Below are 18,939 nucleotides of genomic sequence, written 5' to 3' on the forward strand. Positions count from 1 at the left end.
CTATTTCTTTGCATTGATCACTGAGGAAGCCTTTCTTATTTCTTCTTGCTATTCTTTGGAAATCTGCATTCAAATGGGTATATCTTTTCTTTTCTCCTTTTCTTTTAGCTTCTCTTCTTTCCTCACCTATTTATAAGACCTCCTCAGACAACCATTTTGCCTTTTTGCATTTGTTTTTCTTGGGGATGGTCTTGATCACTTCCTCCTTTACAGTGTCATGAACCTCTGTCCATAGTTCTTCAGACACTCTGTCTGTCAGATCTAATTGCTTGAATCTCTTTGTCACTTCCACTGTATAACTGTAAGGGATTTGATTTAGGTCATACCTGAATGGTCTAGTGGATTTCCCTACTTATAACCTATAGACTAAACACTTTTGCCCAAGATTTTAATCTTATCTTGAATTTAGCTTACTTACTCCAGTAGTCTCTAATATATATCTTATACCCATGGCAAAATTTATTTCTTCTCCCTCATTCCCTGTCCACCTTGTATGTTTCTGTGTTTCTGACCTTGCTCATACTTCTCCATAGAATAGTCTTACTGCTTTCTACCTTTTTTTCACATCTTATCCATTCTGCAAGACCAAACTGAAGTACTTTTTGCTTTACCAGTTATCCTTTATTCCATTTTTTTTTCCTTCATTCAGGGAACTCTTTGCTTTACTTACTCCAAGAAAATCTGTAGTACTTCCTCACTACTCTATTTTTTATAGTAATTCTCATTTATATTTTAATTCTGTATCCATAACAAGAACAGAAATAATATATTGACTTTTTTGCTGGAGTATAGGTTAATAGTAATAGTTTTAAAATAATGTTATTTTACAGATACTTAATTCAAGTAAACATGCAAACCTAGAGACTTGTAAGTGTGGGAAGAATTCACTCTTTGCAGAGCTTCAGTCTCTATTGTTTAGGATTTTGAAACAGTGAAACTAATGAGGAAACCCAGGGTTTTATTTAACACACATTGCTTATTCTGAAGGGCTTCCCTGGTGGCTCAGAGGTTAAAGCATCTGCCTGGAATGTGGGAGACCCAGGTTTGATCCCTGGGTCAGGAAGATCCCCTGGAGAAGGAAATGGCAACCCACTCCAGTACTCTTGCCTGGAGAATATTCTGAAAGAATGGGAGTGGAGGGGGAAAAAAGTTGAACCAGATGATAGTGCTGTTTCTATATGCCAAAAATAGTCAAACACTGAATATTTCAAATCATTCTACCTAAGTATATAATAAATTTAACTGAACATCCTAAACCTAATAGTCACTGAAAGTGAAAGTGAAGTCGCTCAGTCGTGTCCGACTCTTTGTCAACCCCATGGACTTTAGCCTATCAGGCTTCTCTGTCCATGGGATTTTCCAGGCAAGAGTGCTGGAGTGGATTGCCATTTCCTTCTCCAGGGGATCTTCCTGACCCAGGAATCGAACCCAGGTCTCGCGCATTGCAGGCAGACGCTTTACCGTCTGAGCCACCAGGGAAGCCACTATGCCACCACAAATAATAAATCTATATATTAAACAGAATAACTGCCATCCTAATCATTTAAGCTATCCTGTGTCTGAGATGCGTATACTTGTTGGGTAGCGACTATATGCTAGTCGCCAAACTAAGTGCTTAATGTATCATTAACAACAGACAGACATAGACCCTACCTTTGAAGAGCTTATATTTTAGAGTATGCCTGTTGTGGTGTGGGGGGCTTCATAAGCATACGTATTAAATGTAACTAAATTGTGGTAAATAATATTTTCTAAAATGTGAGAAAATTTTGGGGAAATCAGGAGAAGATTTCAGAGGAAATGATGTTCAGTCTGATCTGTAAAGAATGAGCTTAAGAGTTAGCTAGGTGAGAAAAGAGGAAAAGGCAGAGGGAACACAGTGAGTGGGACCCATGTGTTTAGGAACAGAAAAGCTGCAAGGGTAGCTTGTTGGTGGCAAGTGAACAGATAAGAACATTAGAGGAAATTGAACAGTCAAGTACCAAGTAAAGTAGGATCTGCAGCTAGAGTTACAGTTTGTTTTGTATTTTAAGTACACTGGAAGCCATTAAAAAAAACTAACATGAATCGATTTATATCTTGAAAGATCATTCTTCTCTGAAGACTGAATGATAGAGGTGTAGTGGGGATAAGGCAAGAATACAAGAAAGGAGACAGATTAAGGGGCTGTTACAGAGAAAATGGGGAGATAAGACCAGTTGTAGATAGTTATCAGAAGCATAATCAACTGGGGTCCTGATAAATTAGATGAGGGAGTCAGTAGAGAGACACAGGGTAAGAGAAAGGTGCAAAACTTAATTCCCAAAGACTTCTGACTTGGGAGAATGAAATTCTGTGGAGAAAGGAGTTGGGGGTGGGGGAGCGGGTCAAGAGAACAGTTGGGGACAAGTTAATTTGAGTTGTACATGAGACATCCAGGTGTAGTCACTGGATATTTGTCAGAAGGAAATTCTAGCTAGATACATAAATTTAGGAATAAAGATAAAGGTAGTATTTAAAACCGTGAGAATAAATATGGAGAGGTAAGAAAATAAGCTGTAGGACGGGAGTCCTGAGGCCTGCAGAAATCCGGCAGGAAATGCAATGGATGAAGACAGCCCACTGTGAGATGATAAATGACAGCTGATAAGGGTATGGAACTAGAGAGGGAGGTCGGGGAGGGGGTGGTGCTATAGAGAGAACAGGTAAATCTGAACATATGTGCATCATCTGAAAGGGGTTGCCTCTACTGACTCATACAATTTTAAATATTTGGTACTCGACTAGAATAATTAGTACCAAATAAACTCTCCTAGGATAATTTGGACACGATTGAGCGACTGAACTGAACTGAGGATAATTAGTACCAAATAAACTCTGCTAGGATAATTAGTACCAAATAAATATGGCCCTAATGTTATTTGATCTTTTTTTAAACAAGAAGTTAAGAATTTGGATTTTCTGTGTCTTTTCTAGTATTGAATTATGTGGAAAATATAATTCATATTTAAAATTGTATGAGTCAGCATTGATTTAGCCCACCAAATTACAGTCTCTGCTTGGACAGGGTACTTAGGATTATTTGGAGATCAGATAAAGGATTAGCAGCCAGAAGAGATGTTAGGGAAACCAGAATATAGTGTCATGAAAACCAAAAATAGAATGTTTCACAAAGGTCTCCTGTTTAATACGGTCTCATGTTTGGATGGTCTCATGTTTAATATGCTGCTGACAAGTTTGGTAAGATGATGCCTGAAAGTGTTGGTTGGATTTACTAGCGTGTGGAATAGGGTTTTGGTGACATTAGCAAGAACAATTCCTCAGTAGAACTGACTACTTAAAATTAAGTAATGTAGAATTAAGTAATGTGAATTAAGTAATTCACTATGGGGAGTGAATTGAATGATAAAGAACTGAAGACTTTAAATATGGATGTTTCTGAAAAGCTTCTTTGTGAAAGTGGAGCAAAATATAATTGCACCTGGAAGAAAATGAGAATCAAAGTATGAAACTTTTTAAAGAATTGAATAAATGAGAGAATTACTAAGAGAAGAAAAATTAAATATGCAAACTCAGTTATTTGGAGGGTTACCTTTTTTTAGGTTTTTATATACTACTTACCTAGGACTTCCCAAGTGGCACAGTGGTAAAGAATTCGCCTGCCAATACAGGAGACGCCAGACAGATTCGATCCCTGGCCAGGAAGATCCCCTGTAGTAGGAAATACCAACCCACTTCAGTATTCCTGCCGGGAAATCCCATGGACAGAGGGGCCTGGCGCACTACAGGCCGTGGGGTCACAAAGAGTCCCTTCTGACTGAGCGACTGAGTACACAGACACAAATACTACTAGTCTATAGTGTAGGGTAGTGTTAGTCACCCAGTCATGTTCGACCCTTTGCGACCCCGCAGACTGTAGCCGCCAGGCTCCTCTGTCCACGGAATTCTCCAGGCAAGAATACTGGAGTGGGTTGCCATTCCCTTCTCCAAGGGATCTTTCTGACCTGGGGATCGAACCTGGGTCTCCTGCATCACAGGCAGATTCTTTACCGTTTTAGCTACAGAGATGCACTTATCTATAGCAGTATGTAAAGAATCTCACATTACAGAAACTCAACTGAGCATCTGGACTGTATGCAGTACTTGTAGTTACTGATGACTTAATGGATCTTTACAACAGACTAATTACATTTGTTTTCAACATGACAAAGTCTTGTGTCCTCTCCAGCTTTCCTGTACATACAAATCACCTGAGGGGTATGGGGAGGGTGTCTTGTTAGAGTACAGATTTTTGTTCAGTGGGTCTCAGTTGGACTTGAAGAGTGCATTTCTAACAGGCTCCCAGGTGATAGCAATACCACTGATCCATGAATATAGAAAAAGTGTTAAGAAAGAAGAGGTAACTAGCAGCTTTTTCACCAATTTTCCAGTTCTCTTTCCAGCTACCCTATGATGTATTATTTCCCCCTTTCTAGAACTGAGGTTTATGATAATTAAAGCTGTTAAATAACCCAAGTTGAAAGGTAAAGTTTGCCTAGCTGTCAGTCAGTTGTTCATGTGTTTGCTTTGGCCACTATAGCATCTTAGTTTTTGTTTTTGTAGATTTGTACAGATCAGTTTTTCTTCAGTGAAAATTGTTTTCTTTTATATTTAGTTTTAAATTCCATTTGACCTCTCTCCTAGGCATTAAGAGTTGCAAGTTTCACTGGAGGGACACTCCCATAGTTCCATTGTAGTCCTTTTCTGAAACATGAAACCTTAAAAAGTTACATGTCTTGAGGAAGATGGCTTTTCATGAAGTTTGTCATGCCCTAGGCAGTTGGTAGAATCCAGTGATGAGGTGGGGAGATTGCCAGAATATTCCAGAGCTGTACCATGCAAAAATAGGTTTTATCTAGAAGTGTGATATAGGTCATCATAATGTATAGTTTTATTTGACTTCTTTACTGCAGTCTAACATTGACATAAAAATATTTCTTTTAGAATGTGAAACACAGAAAGTATGCAAGGTGGAAGGCAACATATATTCATAATTGTTTAAAGAATGGAGAGACCCCTCAAGCAGGGCCTGTTGGGATTGAAGAAGATAATGGTATGTATTTATATAAGTAAAATGATTTAGTGGAATCATAACTGTTCAATATATTATTATTCAGAATTTTTGGAAACCATTTTATTTCCTTCATCAGGTCCAAAATCAGGAGTAAAATTATAAACTTAGGGACAAGTGAAAAATTAAGGCAAAACTGCTCTAATATCTGTTTGTGTCAACAACAGAATGGCTTGGTTTTCTCCTGCATCTGATCAGATTTCATTGCTACATGGGACAGGCAGTCCTTTTGTAATCTATAAAATGTTTCCAAACCATAGAGAAAACTGAAAACTTACTTTTTAATAAGGTGAGTTTTGGAGGGGAAAGAGGGGTAGGTAATACTTTCACAAAATTTGTAATAGAGTATGTAAAAAATATTAAGTGAATTTCTCATTTCCACCATAGTCTTTATCACCCCAGATTCTACTGAAAGCAAAAGAAGTGAATATTTTTTTAGTATTTTGTATATCTTTATGGAAATTATTTTTTATAAATTACTAGTAAATAGGAATATATATCCTCACTTTCTTAACACAGTTGGTAAAATACACACTGTTCTATTGATGCATCTGGGTGGTTGGCTTATTTACGCATTCACTTAAGATGTTTATTTAGAATTTTATAATACCATTCAGTTAAAAAAAGAAACACTATAGTTGTACATGTAGCTACTACATGTAAACTCTTGCAGCTCTTCTAGAGATGCAGGCTTTCATACAGCATTTCAAGTGAATTTTTGCTATTTCTGAAGAACACTTGTTTATCTTTAGATAGCCTTTTATATATAGCACACCCTTAGAAATCTTTGACACTTGATGTTATTCTTGTTTGCAGAAGAGGAAACTGAGGTTTCAGGTTTTAGCTGTCCTAATTATTCGACCCACAGAGAGGGGAACCAGAACTGGAGTTCTTACTCTAAGTCCTGTGCTCTTTTCACTAACACTACAGTCTGAATACTGTAATACTAAGTTGTTATTAACTGTTTAAAGTGGACTGTTCTAAAGTATGATTAAGTTTTGGGCTTACTTACATCACAACAGTGAAATTGGATTTTTTAAAGTTTATTGCCACAACTTCATATCTCACTTTTTCATTTAATATTTTGGAATGTTTTGCATACTTTTCTCCCTGCTTTAATGCTTTCCATAGTCAGAATGGTATATGTCAGTACCGCTGTGTACAGAACGACTAGTCATTTCCAGTTGTCCAAGAGAAAAGATCTGAGATCCTTTGCCTAACAAGAAAGACTCACCATGATGTGGCACCAGCCTACCTTGCCGGCTTTATTTCCTCCTTCTGTCTCACATTGGCTTAGTCTGGTAGGACTGCTGCAGCAAAGTACCATAGACTGGACAGCTTGAACAAAAGGTGTTTATTTTCTCACAGTTACGGAGGCTGGAAAATCCAAGATCAAGGTCCAGCAGTTTGGTTTCCAGTGAGATGTTAATGTGATTACTCCTTGAAGAAGTTCAAGGGCAATTAGATATTCTACCCAAGATTTCAGAAGAAAGGTCTAGGCTAAAAGTGGTATTTTGGAGTTGTCGGTTTAAAAGGAAGAAGTGAAGCTAAAGTAAAATATTGAATAACCCAGGGAGAATGGATTGCATAAGAATTAAAAGCAAAGATGGAACCAGCCTTTCTTAACCTTTGCTAATCGCGTTAGATTAGAAACTGAAGCAGAGGCACTTCTATTATTTTAAGTAAGGTACTTACACATACATGTAGTAAATGTAAAAAGACATTTAATATTCATAATTTCAGACATTTATGTCTCAATTCTTAAATACACATTGAAAATGAAAATATCTTTGCTGTTTTAAACATATCATTATACTTTTCAGTAGTATTTCAGAGGTATCATTCTAGACACATTGAAATACCTAATGATCAATTTCGTTTTTCAGGTACTCTGAGTATCAATGACTTCTCTCATCTTAAACATTTTAACCTTTTCTCTTGAAAGTAGGAAGTAGTACATCTTGATCATTATCATGGTCTCATTTGTTCTGAAATGGTTATTTTAGGTCTTCTATAATATTGTATATTGTTAAATATATACTGTATAATTTTTGTTTTAATTTCCCAAAATTAGCTTAAATTGAGCTTATAGTTTTTATTCATTATTTTCATTCCATTTTATAGAGCTTCTGGATAGTAGAAAATTGTTAGCTATAGAACACTAATAATCCTTTAAAATATAAAAAAGAATATTTTCACTATATACTTTCAACCTATTAAATAATTTAAAATGTAGCCTGGTGTCATAATTAGGTGTTAATGTCATAACATCTAACAGTGTCTGCTTAGATATGGCTTATGGGTCTAAAAAAGGATGTCATGAAATCTGAATATGTATCCAAAACCTTTTCTTTAAAACTGACTTTTCTTTTTCCCAATGTAGCATTGTATTCCTTGTATTATTAAATTTTACAAGATATTCTAGGTATAAAAGATACTATGTTTAATAAAAGTCTAATTTCTGTTGTTCTGTAAGTCTAGTAAAGCTAGTAAAAAATAATAGATACTAGGAACTTCCCTGGTGGTCCAGTAGAAGGTTCCACTGAGCTTCCAATGCAGGGGACATGTGTTCAATCCCTGGTTGGGAAACTAAGATTGTACATGCTGTGCAATGCAGCCAAAAAATAAATACTATACCTTTGTTAGTTTAGAGGAAGAGGAAAAAAAAGTATTCTTATTTTTGAAAGCAGTACTGTATTACCATATTGTCTAAAAGTACAGAAGGAAGTCATACAATTGATACAAAAAAGCATTCTAGGAAAAATTTAGGCGTAGCTGAAGGGGAATCTGTTAACATTCAAACTCTTGAGTTTCCACATCCACTTGGTTTCAGTATATGCAAAATGGTATTCTTTTTAAATGGTCAACATTAACCTATACTTCAGCAATAAAAACTAATGAAGGTAATTTTGAGGTTTTTTTTCTTTTATTCATTATGACTACAATTTTCTCCATGGCCTTGAATTTATTTATAGTGTTTGCTTTAGAGTTATTTTCCACTAATTTCAATATCTGGGTCACATCAGGGTCTTTTCCTATGTCTCTTTTTCACCTGCCTCTGGTCACATTTTCATCCCTCCCCCCATATCTCTAATTTTTGTTATCAATAACCTTTGTAGTTCCTCTGCATTCACTTAACTTCCTTTGAAAAGTCTTGATTCTTGTTCTAGCAGACAGTTGACTTGCCTAAACTGCCCCTCTTTTCTTTCAGCTTTAAGGCTGTTGCTTTCTTCAGGGCTCCTTAGACCCTTCCCTGAGTCTGCCTGCATAATTCAAGGGCCACATAGGTATTCAGTTGAGGTTCATACAAGCATTTCAAGGCTCAGTTCTCTGCAACTCCTTTTTTTGCATAGACTTTTGGGTGCCCTCAGGTGAAAAGCGACATGAAAGCCATCCTTTCCTGGTGAGATTTCTTCTGTCAAGGCTCATCTTCATTCTAATTTCTACCAACTTTTTTTTTTTGGTAATATTTTATTTTGTCTTGGGGTGGAGCTGATTAACAATGTTGTGATAGTTTCATGTGAACAAGGAAGAGACTCAGCCATACATACACATGTGTCCCTTCTCCCCCATACTCCCCTCCCATCTTGGCTGCCACATAACATTGAGCCTTGTTAGTTATCCATTTTAAACCTAGCAGAGTGTGCATGTCTATCCCAAACACTCTAACTGTCCTTTGTTCACTCTCCAGTGTCTTTAAAAAGTGTTTCGATTTTTTTTTTCCTTCCCAGGATGTTTGTGTTAGAGTTCTCTAATATGGGAAAAAATTATGTTAGTATATAGAACATCTACAAGTTCACTTAGTAAAATTCCCCAAAGTGGCTAACTCTTATTACTCCTTTCTACATAGACAGCTCAATGTGAAATTCCATTCCTTTGTTTTTGTTGATTAATTTGTTGAGTGACAAACACACAGGTAATCATTTAATAGCTAGTAAACAATAAATCTTGAGTAAAAGGCAGCTGTCAGAAAATAGAGCTCTTACGGAAAGCATAAATGTGGTATGTTTGCTGAGAAGTCCTCCTCTTTTTTTTTCATAAATTTTAAGAATGAGTTTAAAGAATTTACTTTTAAGAAAAATATATGCATAGATTTTATAGAGTTGGAAAGTATTAATTTAAAGAAATGTTATTCATGCCAGGGACAGCTAAGTATTGTAAGAAAAGGAAACAATTAGAACAATTATTTTAAGAGAAGCTGCTTATCAACTGCATTAAATAGAATTGCACTTGAAGGTTTGTCATGTTCATATATCAAAAGAATATTTGGCATTTTTATTTCAAAATACCGATTTCCTCAACTTACAATGGGGTTATATCCTGATAAACCAATCATAAATTTGAAATAACTATGATTTGAAAATGCAGTTAATAACCTACCTTACTAAACATCATAGCTTAGCCCAGCCCACCTTAACCTACAGCTGGGCAGAATCATCTAGCACAAAGTCTATTTTGTCATACAGTGTTGAGTATCTCATGTAATTTATTGACTAGTATACTGAAAGTGAAAAAGAGAATGGTTGTGAGTGTATCAGTTGTTTACCTTTGTGATCTCGTGGCTGACTAGGAGCTGTGGCTCCCACTGCCCAGCATCAAAGAGAATACTATACCACTTATCGCTGCCTGGGAAAAGATCAAAATTTAAAGTATAGTTTCTACCAAAGCCATATCACTTTTACACTACTGTTTTTTTAAAAAAAAGATAAAACCATAAATCAGGAACTGTCTGGACCTCGTTTAACATTTCATGTATATCATATAGTAGATGTTGAGGAAAATGAAGATGCTGGAGCCACCTCTCTGCCCACTCAGCCACTTCAGCCGTCATCTTCCACATATGACCCAAGCAACATGCCATCGAGCGGCTATACTGGAATCCAGATTCCCCCTGGTGCCCACGCTCCAGCTAATACCCCAGCAGAAGTGCCTCACAGCACAGGTAGGAAGTTGAAGCTTAACAGATTTGAATTCTTCCTTTCATAAATAACAACTGCTCCTCTTATCTTATTTTTGCCTCATAATGATGGTCCTAAAGCACGAAGTGGTCTTTAAATTCCACGCGAACCCACAAAAAAAAGTAAATCCTTTTCACTGAAGTTTTCTTTGATTTATATATTCTTTAAATTGAAAGATATTTGCCTTACAATATTGTGTTCATTGAAATTTTAATACTAGTTGTATTTTAATTTTTTAAAAAATGACAGAATATTTATGTGTAATTGATTACCATTTACTTTATATTTTATTAATAAGTATAGTGTCTATGGGCTTCCCCAGTGGCTCAGTGGTAAAGAATCTGCCCGCCAAACTGGAGACCCAGGTTCCATTCCTGGCTTGGGAATATCCCGTGAAGAAGTAAATGGCAACCCACTCCAGTATAGGAAATCCCATGGACAGAGGAGCCTGGTGAGCTAAGTCCATGGGGTTGCAAAAGAGTCAGATGCAACTTGTGCCACCACCACCGGGCCGCATAGTGCCTGTACTTCTCGTGTGTGTTTCCCTTTTCTTTTTCTTCCCCTCCCTTTCTTTCCTTTTCACTGTTGTTCAAGAATAGCACTGAAGTGAGTGGGTCTTATTTATAGGAGTGTCAGTCAGACTCCTACTGTGATCACAAGATCCATTTTTCTCTTGACTCATTTCCCTAAGACCCTGCCTCTACCTTCAATATGGGTATTATTGATGAAGGAGCCGGCTTTGAGGCACAGAACCTCAGTAGCAGTGGATTTACAGACAAGTGAAAGGAGGAGTTTCAGGTTTGTTTGTTTTTTTAAATATTACAAACATGTCTAAAAATAAACCACAGAAGTGATATCTACTGTCTTTGAATAAATTAGTACTATATACCTTATTTTCATAAAAAAAAAATCTGACAAAACTAGTCTCCAAGAATAAGTCAGTGTCAGTAGATAAACTGTTTAAAGTTGCAGACAGCTACTCTTTGGTTTTCTTGTATTGTTGACAGAATCACCTTTACTTCCAAATAGAAGGGCGTTTAAACCCGTAATTTAAATAAAGCTTAACTTTAATAAAATTTTTTTCCAAAAATTGTTTTTAAACTTTTACTTTTATCTCAGCCTATGAGTAATCTATGGTAGTAAACTATGTATTTCAAAATGTTTAGTAGAATAAAAGTTGCCTTTGAGCCTTGCTTTCTACTATTTCTGTTATTCACCATTACTTCATTGACTTCCAGATTTTCAGCTTCTATTTACCCAAACCATTTAGGTTATTTTGCATGCGTTGAACAACATTTAAGTTTTCTATTTTGACCACTGTAGGTGTGTGATTAGTCTCTTCCCTCCTATTTTTCTCTTCCCTTCTATTTTAAAACTGTCAACTTCCTTTCATCTGTAAATACCACAAACATTTTTGTCTTAAGCCTATTGATGAACATGGTTGTTTTAATGCTGATCTCTTTTGTATCATCATTCTCTAAATTTTACCCTGCCTGACTTTTCATTGCACTATGGTCTATGTAATGGCATTAATAGACCAATTTGCATTAGTTTTGTAAGTAAAATTTCATGGAACATTGTTTTAAATATTTTATTATCTTTTAGGAATGTTCAGTATTTCCATTGTAGAACAAACTAAGCAAAACCAGCTACATACTTAGATGTATTTGCCTTCAATAAATACTGCTCGAATATGCTAGTAAGTTTAAACACTGACCTAGAGCCTCCAACACTGTCATCCTTACAGAAGGACAAAGTGAAAATAAAATGCACTTGGGAATCACGTAGTATTTGTTACTAGTTTCTGCTCCTTGTTAAACCACAAACTGCTGTTACTCATCTTTTCTCTCTCTAGGTTTTTCTTCTTTCAAAATGAAATTAATCATACTTCTTACAGTTGTTTCAATTATTAAAGAGGAAAAACTATGAAAATTGATTACTGTGCCTAACACAAAATCAGTGTTCAGCAAATTAGCTTCCTTTTTTTTTTAACCTTCCTTCCTATTTGTGTGCCAAAGAAAGGATATTTAATAGCAAGTTAATGAACACTTAAAATTATTTTGTGAATCAGAAAAAGTATCACAGTTGTGGATAAGGTATTGACCTTACAAAAAGATTGACTAAAGGGTATTATTGCTCAGTGTATCTTAGGGCAGAGTTATGGTATAGGCATATATGCATATATTTACAGTGTGTGTTCAGTTGCCAAGTCTTGTCCGACTCTTTGCGGCCCCATGGACTATCACCCACCAGGCTCAGACTTTGTAGGGCTTTCCCTAGGCAAGAATACTGGAGTGGGTTGCCATTTTTACGTATTTACAGGGTGTCTATATATCAAACATATGAGATGGAAAGTATACTTCTAGTAGGAGGGTTGTAACAGGTTGAACCATATGACTATGGTTCATAGGACAGAATAGACACAAACCACGTGTCTGTTTTTGTACAACGGAGGTGGTAGAACATTAATTTCATATATTCAAACTAACAGATTCCTGCTTAGAATATCCAGACATAAAGATAGATATCAAGAAGTAGTCTTCTATTTATTTTAGGAAGTTTTCTGGCATAAATAGTTCATTTTGATCCATTTAAATGTGGCATTAGCCTTATTTTTTTTCCCACTTATGTTCTTTAGCATGAGGCATAAAATTGAAAATCTTAGAATTGCTTTAAGGCATCAGGTATATGTTCTTACAGACTTAGCATTTAAATAATTATTGTGTCTATTTCATAAACTTAGGCTAACAGAACTGTATTAGATAGTGCTATCCCTAATTTTCAAACTAAAGAAAAGCCATTTTCCTGAAAAAATATACATACTAGCATAGCTAATAAGTGACAGTCCTAGAATTTGAACCCAAGTCTTTCAGATTTTGTGTTTTTGGCACCTCCCTTCTATTTCCCTTCCTCTGAAAAACTAAAGTTCTATCAGATTAAAACCTACATTTCTCATAATATTTTTCTCCTTAAGAGCTTAGATATGGAAATCACCTGTTTGCTGGCAAATTTTTCTATTACATTTAAAACAGTTTTTAAAAATTAGTTCATAATTACCCAATAGAAAATGAAATAACATTTTCAGTTTATAAATATAGCAGATGTTTCCCCTCTTACTCACTTCAAGAATGATTTACTTTCTCTCATATAAAGGTCCAGGATGTACTTTTATCAAAGGGAAATCCTTAAGATAGCTGAAAAGAATAGTATGTACTAATATACAGTGTTTAGTTCTTCCACAGAAAAGCAAAGAGGGTGCAAAGAGGGCGGGTTTAGTGATTAAACAGCCGAGTGTTTGGCTCTTTGTGCTTTTACCGCTGTGTACTATCAGATAGAGGTCATACAGCCTACTGTCTTTTCCTTCTCTTGAAATATGCTTTCTACAGTCTGTAAATATTGAGGAAGAACATCTCAGTAGTAAATCTAAATAGATGAAAAATTAGTTTAGAATTAATGCAAACCTTTTAATTATAAAGGCAGCTCACCTCATATCTAGATCAAAAACTTAGCTCTTTTATTATTTTTTTAAGTGACAGAAGAACTGCATTTGAGCTGTGCTGTCCAGCCTTCAAACTGTTTTGTATTCTGGCTGACTGTTTCTGTCAGCACTATTTTCCATGATTATTCTGAAGTTTACTCAACCCAGTGATCCTACATTTGCTTATAATGTTCCTCGTAGTTATCATGTCTTTCTCTTTCACTGCCTCTTCAAATGTTACTGCCATTTAGGGTTCTGTTTAATTATACTTCTTGCATCATCTTCTCGAGTTTTCTTACCAATACTCATTTCTCTTTTTCTAGAGTTCCGTCAGGAGAACAATTTAGTACTTAATTAGAAGTCATAAAGTATTTAATTTTGAATGTATATAATCTCATCAAATAGGCTATGTAAAAACCATCTGCTAAAAATAATTAGCCAGAAGTTACTTGTTAACATTTCTTTTTTGTTAAGTGATAGAAATTTCCAACACACTTCTGCCTTCCCCAGGATTGTTTTTATGGTGACATCACTCCAACATATTGTAATGTAACAGGCTACAGCCAGTTTGCAGAATAACAAATGAAACCTTTACAAATTGAGGTAAGAAGGAAAAATAAGTAGCTTAGGGCATTTTAAAAAGATAGATTAACATAAACTAAAAACCATTCTTACTGATTTAACTGGTATTTATACACTTAGTTCAGCCTCTGTGCTAGGCCCCCACAGGAACATGTAACTGCCAAGAACATAGGCCTTGGTCCCTGTACATGGAGACAGATGAGAAGCCATGTCTTCTCACTGCTGCATAAGACTTGTTGAGCAGCCTATACTGTCAATTCAAGGTTTGGTTGAATGACTCTGATCAGAGTTCTTAATAAATGCTGACTGTTTGTGGGTTTTTCTTTTTTTAGTATCACTCAAATAAAATTTTATTATAATGCATAATGGTCTTCCCAGGTGACGCTAGTGGTATAAAACCCACATGCCAATGCAGTAGACATAAGAGACGCAGGTTCGATCCCAATGTCAGGAAGATCCCCTGGAGGAGGAAATGGCAATCCACTCCAGTATTCTTACCTGGAGAATCCCATGGACAGACGAGCCTGGCAGTCTACAGTCCATGGAGTCACAAAAAGTTGGATATGACTGAAGTGACTTAACACACACACACACAAAATACATAATAGATCATCTCTGTAAATTGTCTTTTGTTCTTGTTCAGTAATATTGCCTACTTAATCATCTGGAGATGTGCAAGGAAGCATTTAAAAATTAATGCAGGATGCTGACCAAGGAAACCTTGCCTTCTCCACAGAGAAAGGGGTTTGTTAGGAGGATTTTAATGTACTCAGAAACACAAATTACTTAGTAAGAAATGACATTGATATCCAGATTATCTGTGAAGAGTTGTCAATTTACCCTCTTTTCCCTAAAGATCTGTGTGAAAAATATATGTAGTCACCTACCTGTGTTTTTATGCTCAGCTGCTTCAACTGCCTGGACTTCACTAGGTAGTTTCTAAAGAGCCCTGTTGAATCTTGCATTCTAAGTTAAAAAAAAAAAAATTATATTGTGTAATTATTTGCCTTTGAAAGTTCAAGTTTCATGGGAGAATTATGTCGTATGTTTATAACTTAATAAATTTTGTTAGGGCCTTCCCAGGTGGCACAGTGGCAAAGAATCACCCTGCCAGTGTGGGAGACCCAGGAGACATGGATTTGATCCCTGGGTCAGGAAGATCCCATGGAGGAGGAAATGGCAACCCACTCCAGTATTCTTGCCTGGAAAAGTCCATGGACGGAGAAACCTGGTGGGCTATAGTCCCTGGGGCAGAAAAGAGTTGGACAGGACTGAGCTACTAAGCACACACACATATGCATATTTTGTTAGCATTTTTTTTAATCAAGCAAAACATAGTCGTTGAATTGGTCAATTTAAATTTTTATGTCTCCTGACTTTGCAGTTATATAATTTTTCTTATAAATAAATTCATACATATATATGTATACACTATATAAGATTGTTGGTTAGTATTAGCTATAGCAGAAGATTGGAAACAACCTAAATGTCCTCAGTGAGGGATAGCATTATAGAATGTGTGTTCATGTATGTAATGGAACACTACTATATTTACCCATTAAAAGAACAAGGCAGGTTTATATATTTTAATCTGGAATTATTGCTAAGGCATATTATGTGAAAAATGCACAGAATAGTACAGTATGCAGACATATTACCATTAGCAAAATATTAATATATTAATAACACATGCTGAAGTATGCCTTCTCCACAGAGTGAGGAGTTTGACCAGAAGATTTTGATTTAGGCAAGAACACAGATTTCTTAGCAGATTTCTTAGCAAAGTACATTTCTTTATTATACATGCATACACTGGTCTGAAAATACACATATTTTTATGTGAATAGAAGGGTGCCCTAAAAATAGTGATATCCCTCAAGTGGAATAGAATGAGAGGAAAGCTTTTCACTTTTTTCCACCCTTTTCGGGGTTTTGTTTGTTCTTTGGCTATTTAAAATTTGTACTTTTCATCCATACCCCTTCATACTTTGGAAATTCTTGTTCCATTTTTAGTTAAAAAGCAAGATTTGTATGACTTAGTAAAAATAGCACCAAGGCTGTGAAAGTGAAACTAGTTTGCCAAAACAAAACTGAATGATATAAAATAGTATATGTTTAAACTGTTTTTCCGTTGGATGGGAAATAATAAGGTCCTTCAAAGTCAAGAAGTCTTTCAAGTAAAATTCGTGCCTGCAGAATACATTTGAGAACTTAAGTCAAACCATAGCTCTAGAACTCTCATTGCCCCTAAAAACTTCCCAGTTTGTTTTCTCTCTCTCTCCTGTTCCTTTTTTTTGTCCTAGTGTCTTTACTACTTTACGCTACTGCTGTTTAGTCACTAAGTTATAGTCTGACTGTTTGCAGCCCCATGGACTATAGCAAGCCAGGCTCCTCTGTCCATGGAATTTTCTAGGCAAGAATACTGGAATGTGTTGTCCTTTCCTTCTCCAGGGGATCTTCCCAACCCAGGGATCGAACTCTCATCTGCTGCTTGGCATTCAGATTCTTTACTACTGAGCCACCTGGGAAGCCCCCTACTACACATTGCCTATGCAGATTGAACCTCTTAGCTTGGGGCAGCAGAATCCTGGTTTCCATTTGAGTCTGTTGATTGAGAGTAATCAGCTTTTCTTCTTCATTTGCTTTCTTGTTGATTGAATCATCTTGTTAATTTAATAATTTTTGTTAATTGAAACTCTTTGGAAGTTTCCACAGTTTATGTTAATTTTTTAGATGATTTAATAGTCTTTAGTGTATTACTTAGCATTAATCAAGAATGCTAGTTATCCACTGAATATGATATTCATGACAAGTTCTAATAGGAAATCATAACTAATTGCTTCTTGGGTATGTAAAATATTATCTTAAAAACATATAAACTGTAAAATTGGAATATGTAATTTGTAAATTTCATTGACAGAGATGAAATGGGACTCATTCCATAAGTTAAACTAAATCATAATTATATCCGACCTGGTCCTCAAAATTATTCAATTATTTAAGAAATTAAAAGATGGGAAGGGAATCTGTTACTTCTACAGATACATGGTAAGCTTTATTGAGAAGCATCTTGAAGAAGTAGATGTGATAGAAAATGAAAAATATATAATAAGAATATATATTACCTCATAACATCTATGTAAATGCTCAAAATATATTTTTCTGCATATTTCCTATACCAGCCTCCAACATCAAATAAGTGTATATCAAATTACAGTCCATTGAGATTTCAGGAAAGTAATCAAGTGAACTAATGAGATTCTTCCATGATTCTCTGAGTGCTTTCCTAATATATAATTAAGAGGATTGAGGGTGTAACACTTCTGTACTCATTTGTGGTTTTCTGATTTGCAGGTGTAACAAGTAACACTATCCAGCCTACTCCACAGACTATTCCGGCCATTGATCCTGCACTCTTCAGTACAGTTTCCCAGGGTAAGTCAGCTGTTTTATGAGGTATCATGTATCTCCTATTTGGGGTCATTGTTTTGTGCTTTTATCTTGGGATGACTGTATCTGAATGTCTAGGTAATTTGAAATACACTTCTTTAAATGCCTTTATTCACCAAATTCTCCAATAAACCAAGATTATTTCTTAGATCAAAAATACTTAAATCCAAAGGCATTCCCCCCCCCCCCTTTTTTTAACAATTCCTTTTTTTATGTACTGCTGGGTATAGTGGTACAAACATGTAACCAAAGCTATCGTGGAAGCTTCTGTTAGTTTAGTTCAAGATTACCTCGTGATTTGATTACAATCTTCTTTACCTGCACTAAGTTAGTAGATTATCTAAGAAGAGAGAAACTAACCATAGTTGAAGATAGAAGTCTCTGAGGATTGTTATGTTGATTGATTGGTTCATAGACTAAGTGATTACTTTATTAATTCCAATCTTTCTAGCTTTTCTGGAAAGAAACAGAACAACTTGGGTGTTCTGTTTGTTTAATTTAGTCTTTTTCAGAATTTTCTTCATATGTTTGATGAGATTAATCTTTTTATGTGTAAGATGAAGACCTTGATTGGTTACTTTCAGTAGCTGTCATTGAATTTCCCCTGATGTTATATCTGCAGGTCTGTTTTCCCACTTGATTTTTCTGTTCTCCCTTGTGAAAACAGGCTATTCAGCTTGCTCCTGCATCTCAGCCATGGATAAAGAGAATTTTTTCTTGGAGGGGAATGGCAAGGGGTGTACCACACATACCTTGTCAGTCCTAGCTCTATCTAGGAGGGTAATTCCGTGATTTTAGAGAGACATTCTCTATCTTTTTAACCTAGGGTGCCATGTGAGAGATGGGAATGCAGTAGGGCAAAGGATGTGCACGTATGCAGAGGGTGATAGAGTGAGGAAGGTTAGACTGATGGTGTAAAGACCCCTAACCCCACTCCTCATATAGCTAGACCATCTCTGAAGTTTCTCTAGGTAAGCTCCACATAAAGGCCTCCTATAAACATGTTTTGAATTGGAATGTTTTTCCACTCTTATCTAACAGCATGTGTGTTAGCCACTCAGTCGTGTATGACTCTTTGCAACTCCATGGACTGTAGCCCACCAGTCTCCTCTGTCCATGGAATTCTCCAGGCAAGCATACTAGAATGGGTTGTCATTCCCTTCTCCAGGAGATCTTCCTGACATAAGGATCAAACCCAAGTCTTCTGCACTGCAGGCAGATTCTTTACTGTCTGAACCATCAGGGAAGCCCATCTAACGGCATACCTCCATTTAATTTCTAGTTTCCTAGAAATTTCTTTAAATCTCTTGTCAGTTACCTGTTCAGTTTTTATAGTGTTTGACTTAACTGCTTTTCCTTCAATTTTAGGATTTATTTCCTTG

The 18,939-nt window shown here is 35.9% G+C and overlaps 1 protein-coding gene across 3 annotated transcripts in view; it reads left to right on the forward strand.

Moving 5' to 3' along the window:
- Positions 1-18,939, forward strand: part of VTA1 (vesicle trafficking 1) — a 71,378-nt gene that overhangs the window by 45,505 nt on the left and 6,934 nt on the right. Inside the window, exons 5-7 of one of the 3 annotated variants that reach the window (XM_068985198.1) lie at positions 4,963-5,071; positions 9,855-10,031; positions 17,462-17,542. In XM_068985198.1, the coding sequence (XP_068841299.1) occupies positions 4,963-5,071; positions 9,855-10,031; positions 17,462-17,542 (367 nt within the window). The remainder of the gene's footprint in view (positions 1-4,962; positions 5,072-9,854; positions 10,032-17,461; positions 17,543-18,939) is intronic. The other 2 variants (XM_068985199.1, XM_068985200.1) reach the window with 2 other exon arrangements.

Source organism: Capricornis sumatraensis, chromosome 13 (assembly GCF_032405125.1).
Source record: "Capricornis sumatraensis isolate serow.1 chromosome 13, serow.2, whole genome shotgun sequence".
NCBI lineage: Eukaryota > Metazoa > Chordata > Mammalia > Artiodactyla > Bovidae > Capricornis > Capricornis sumatraensis.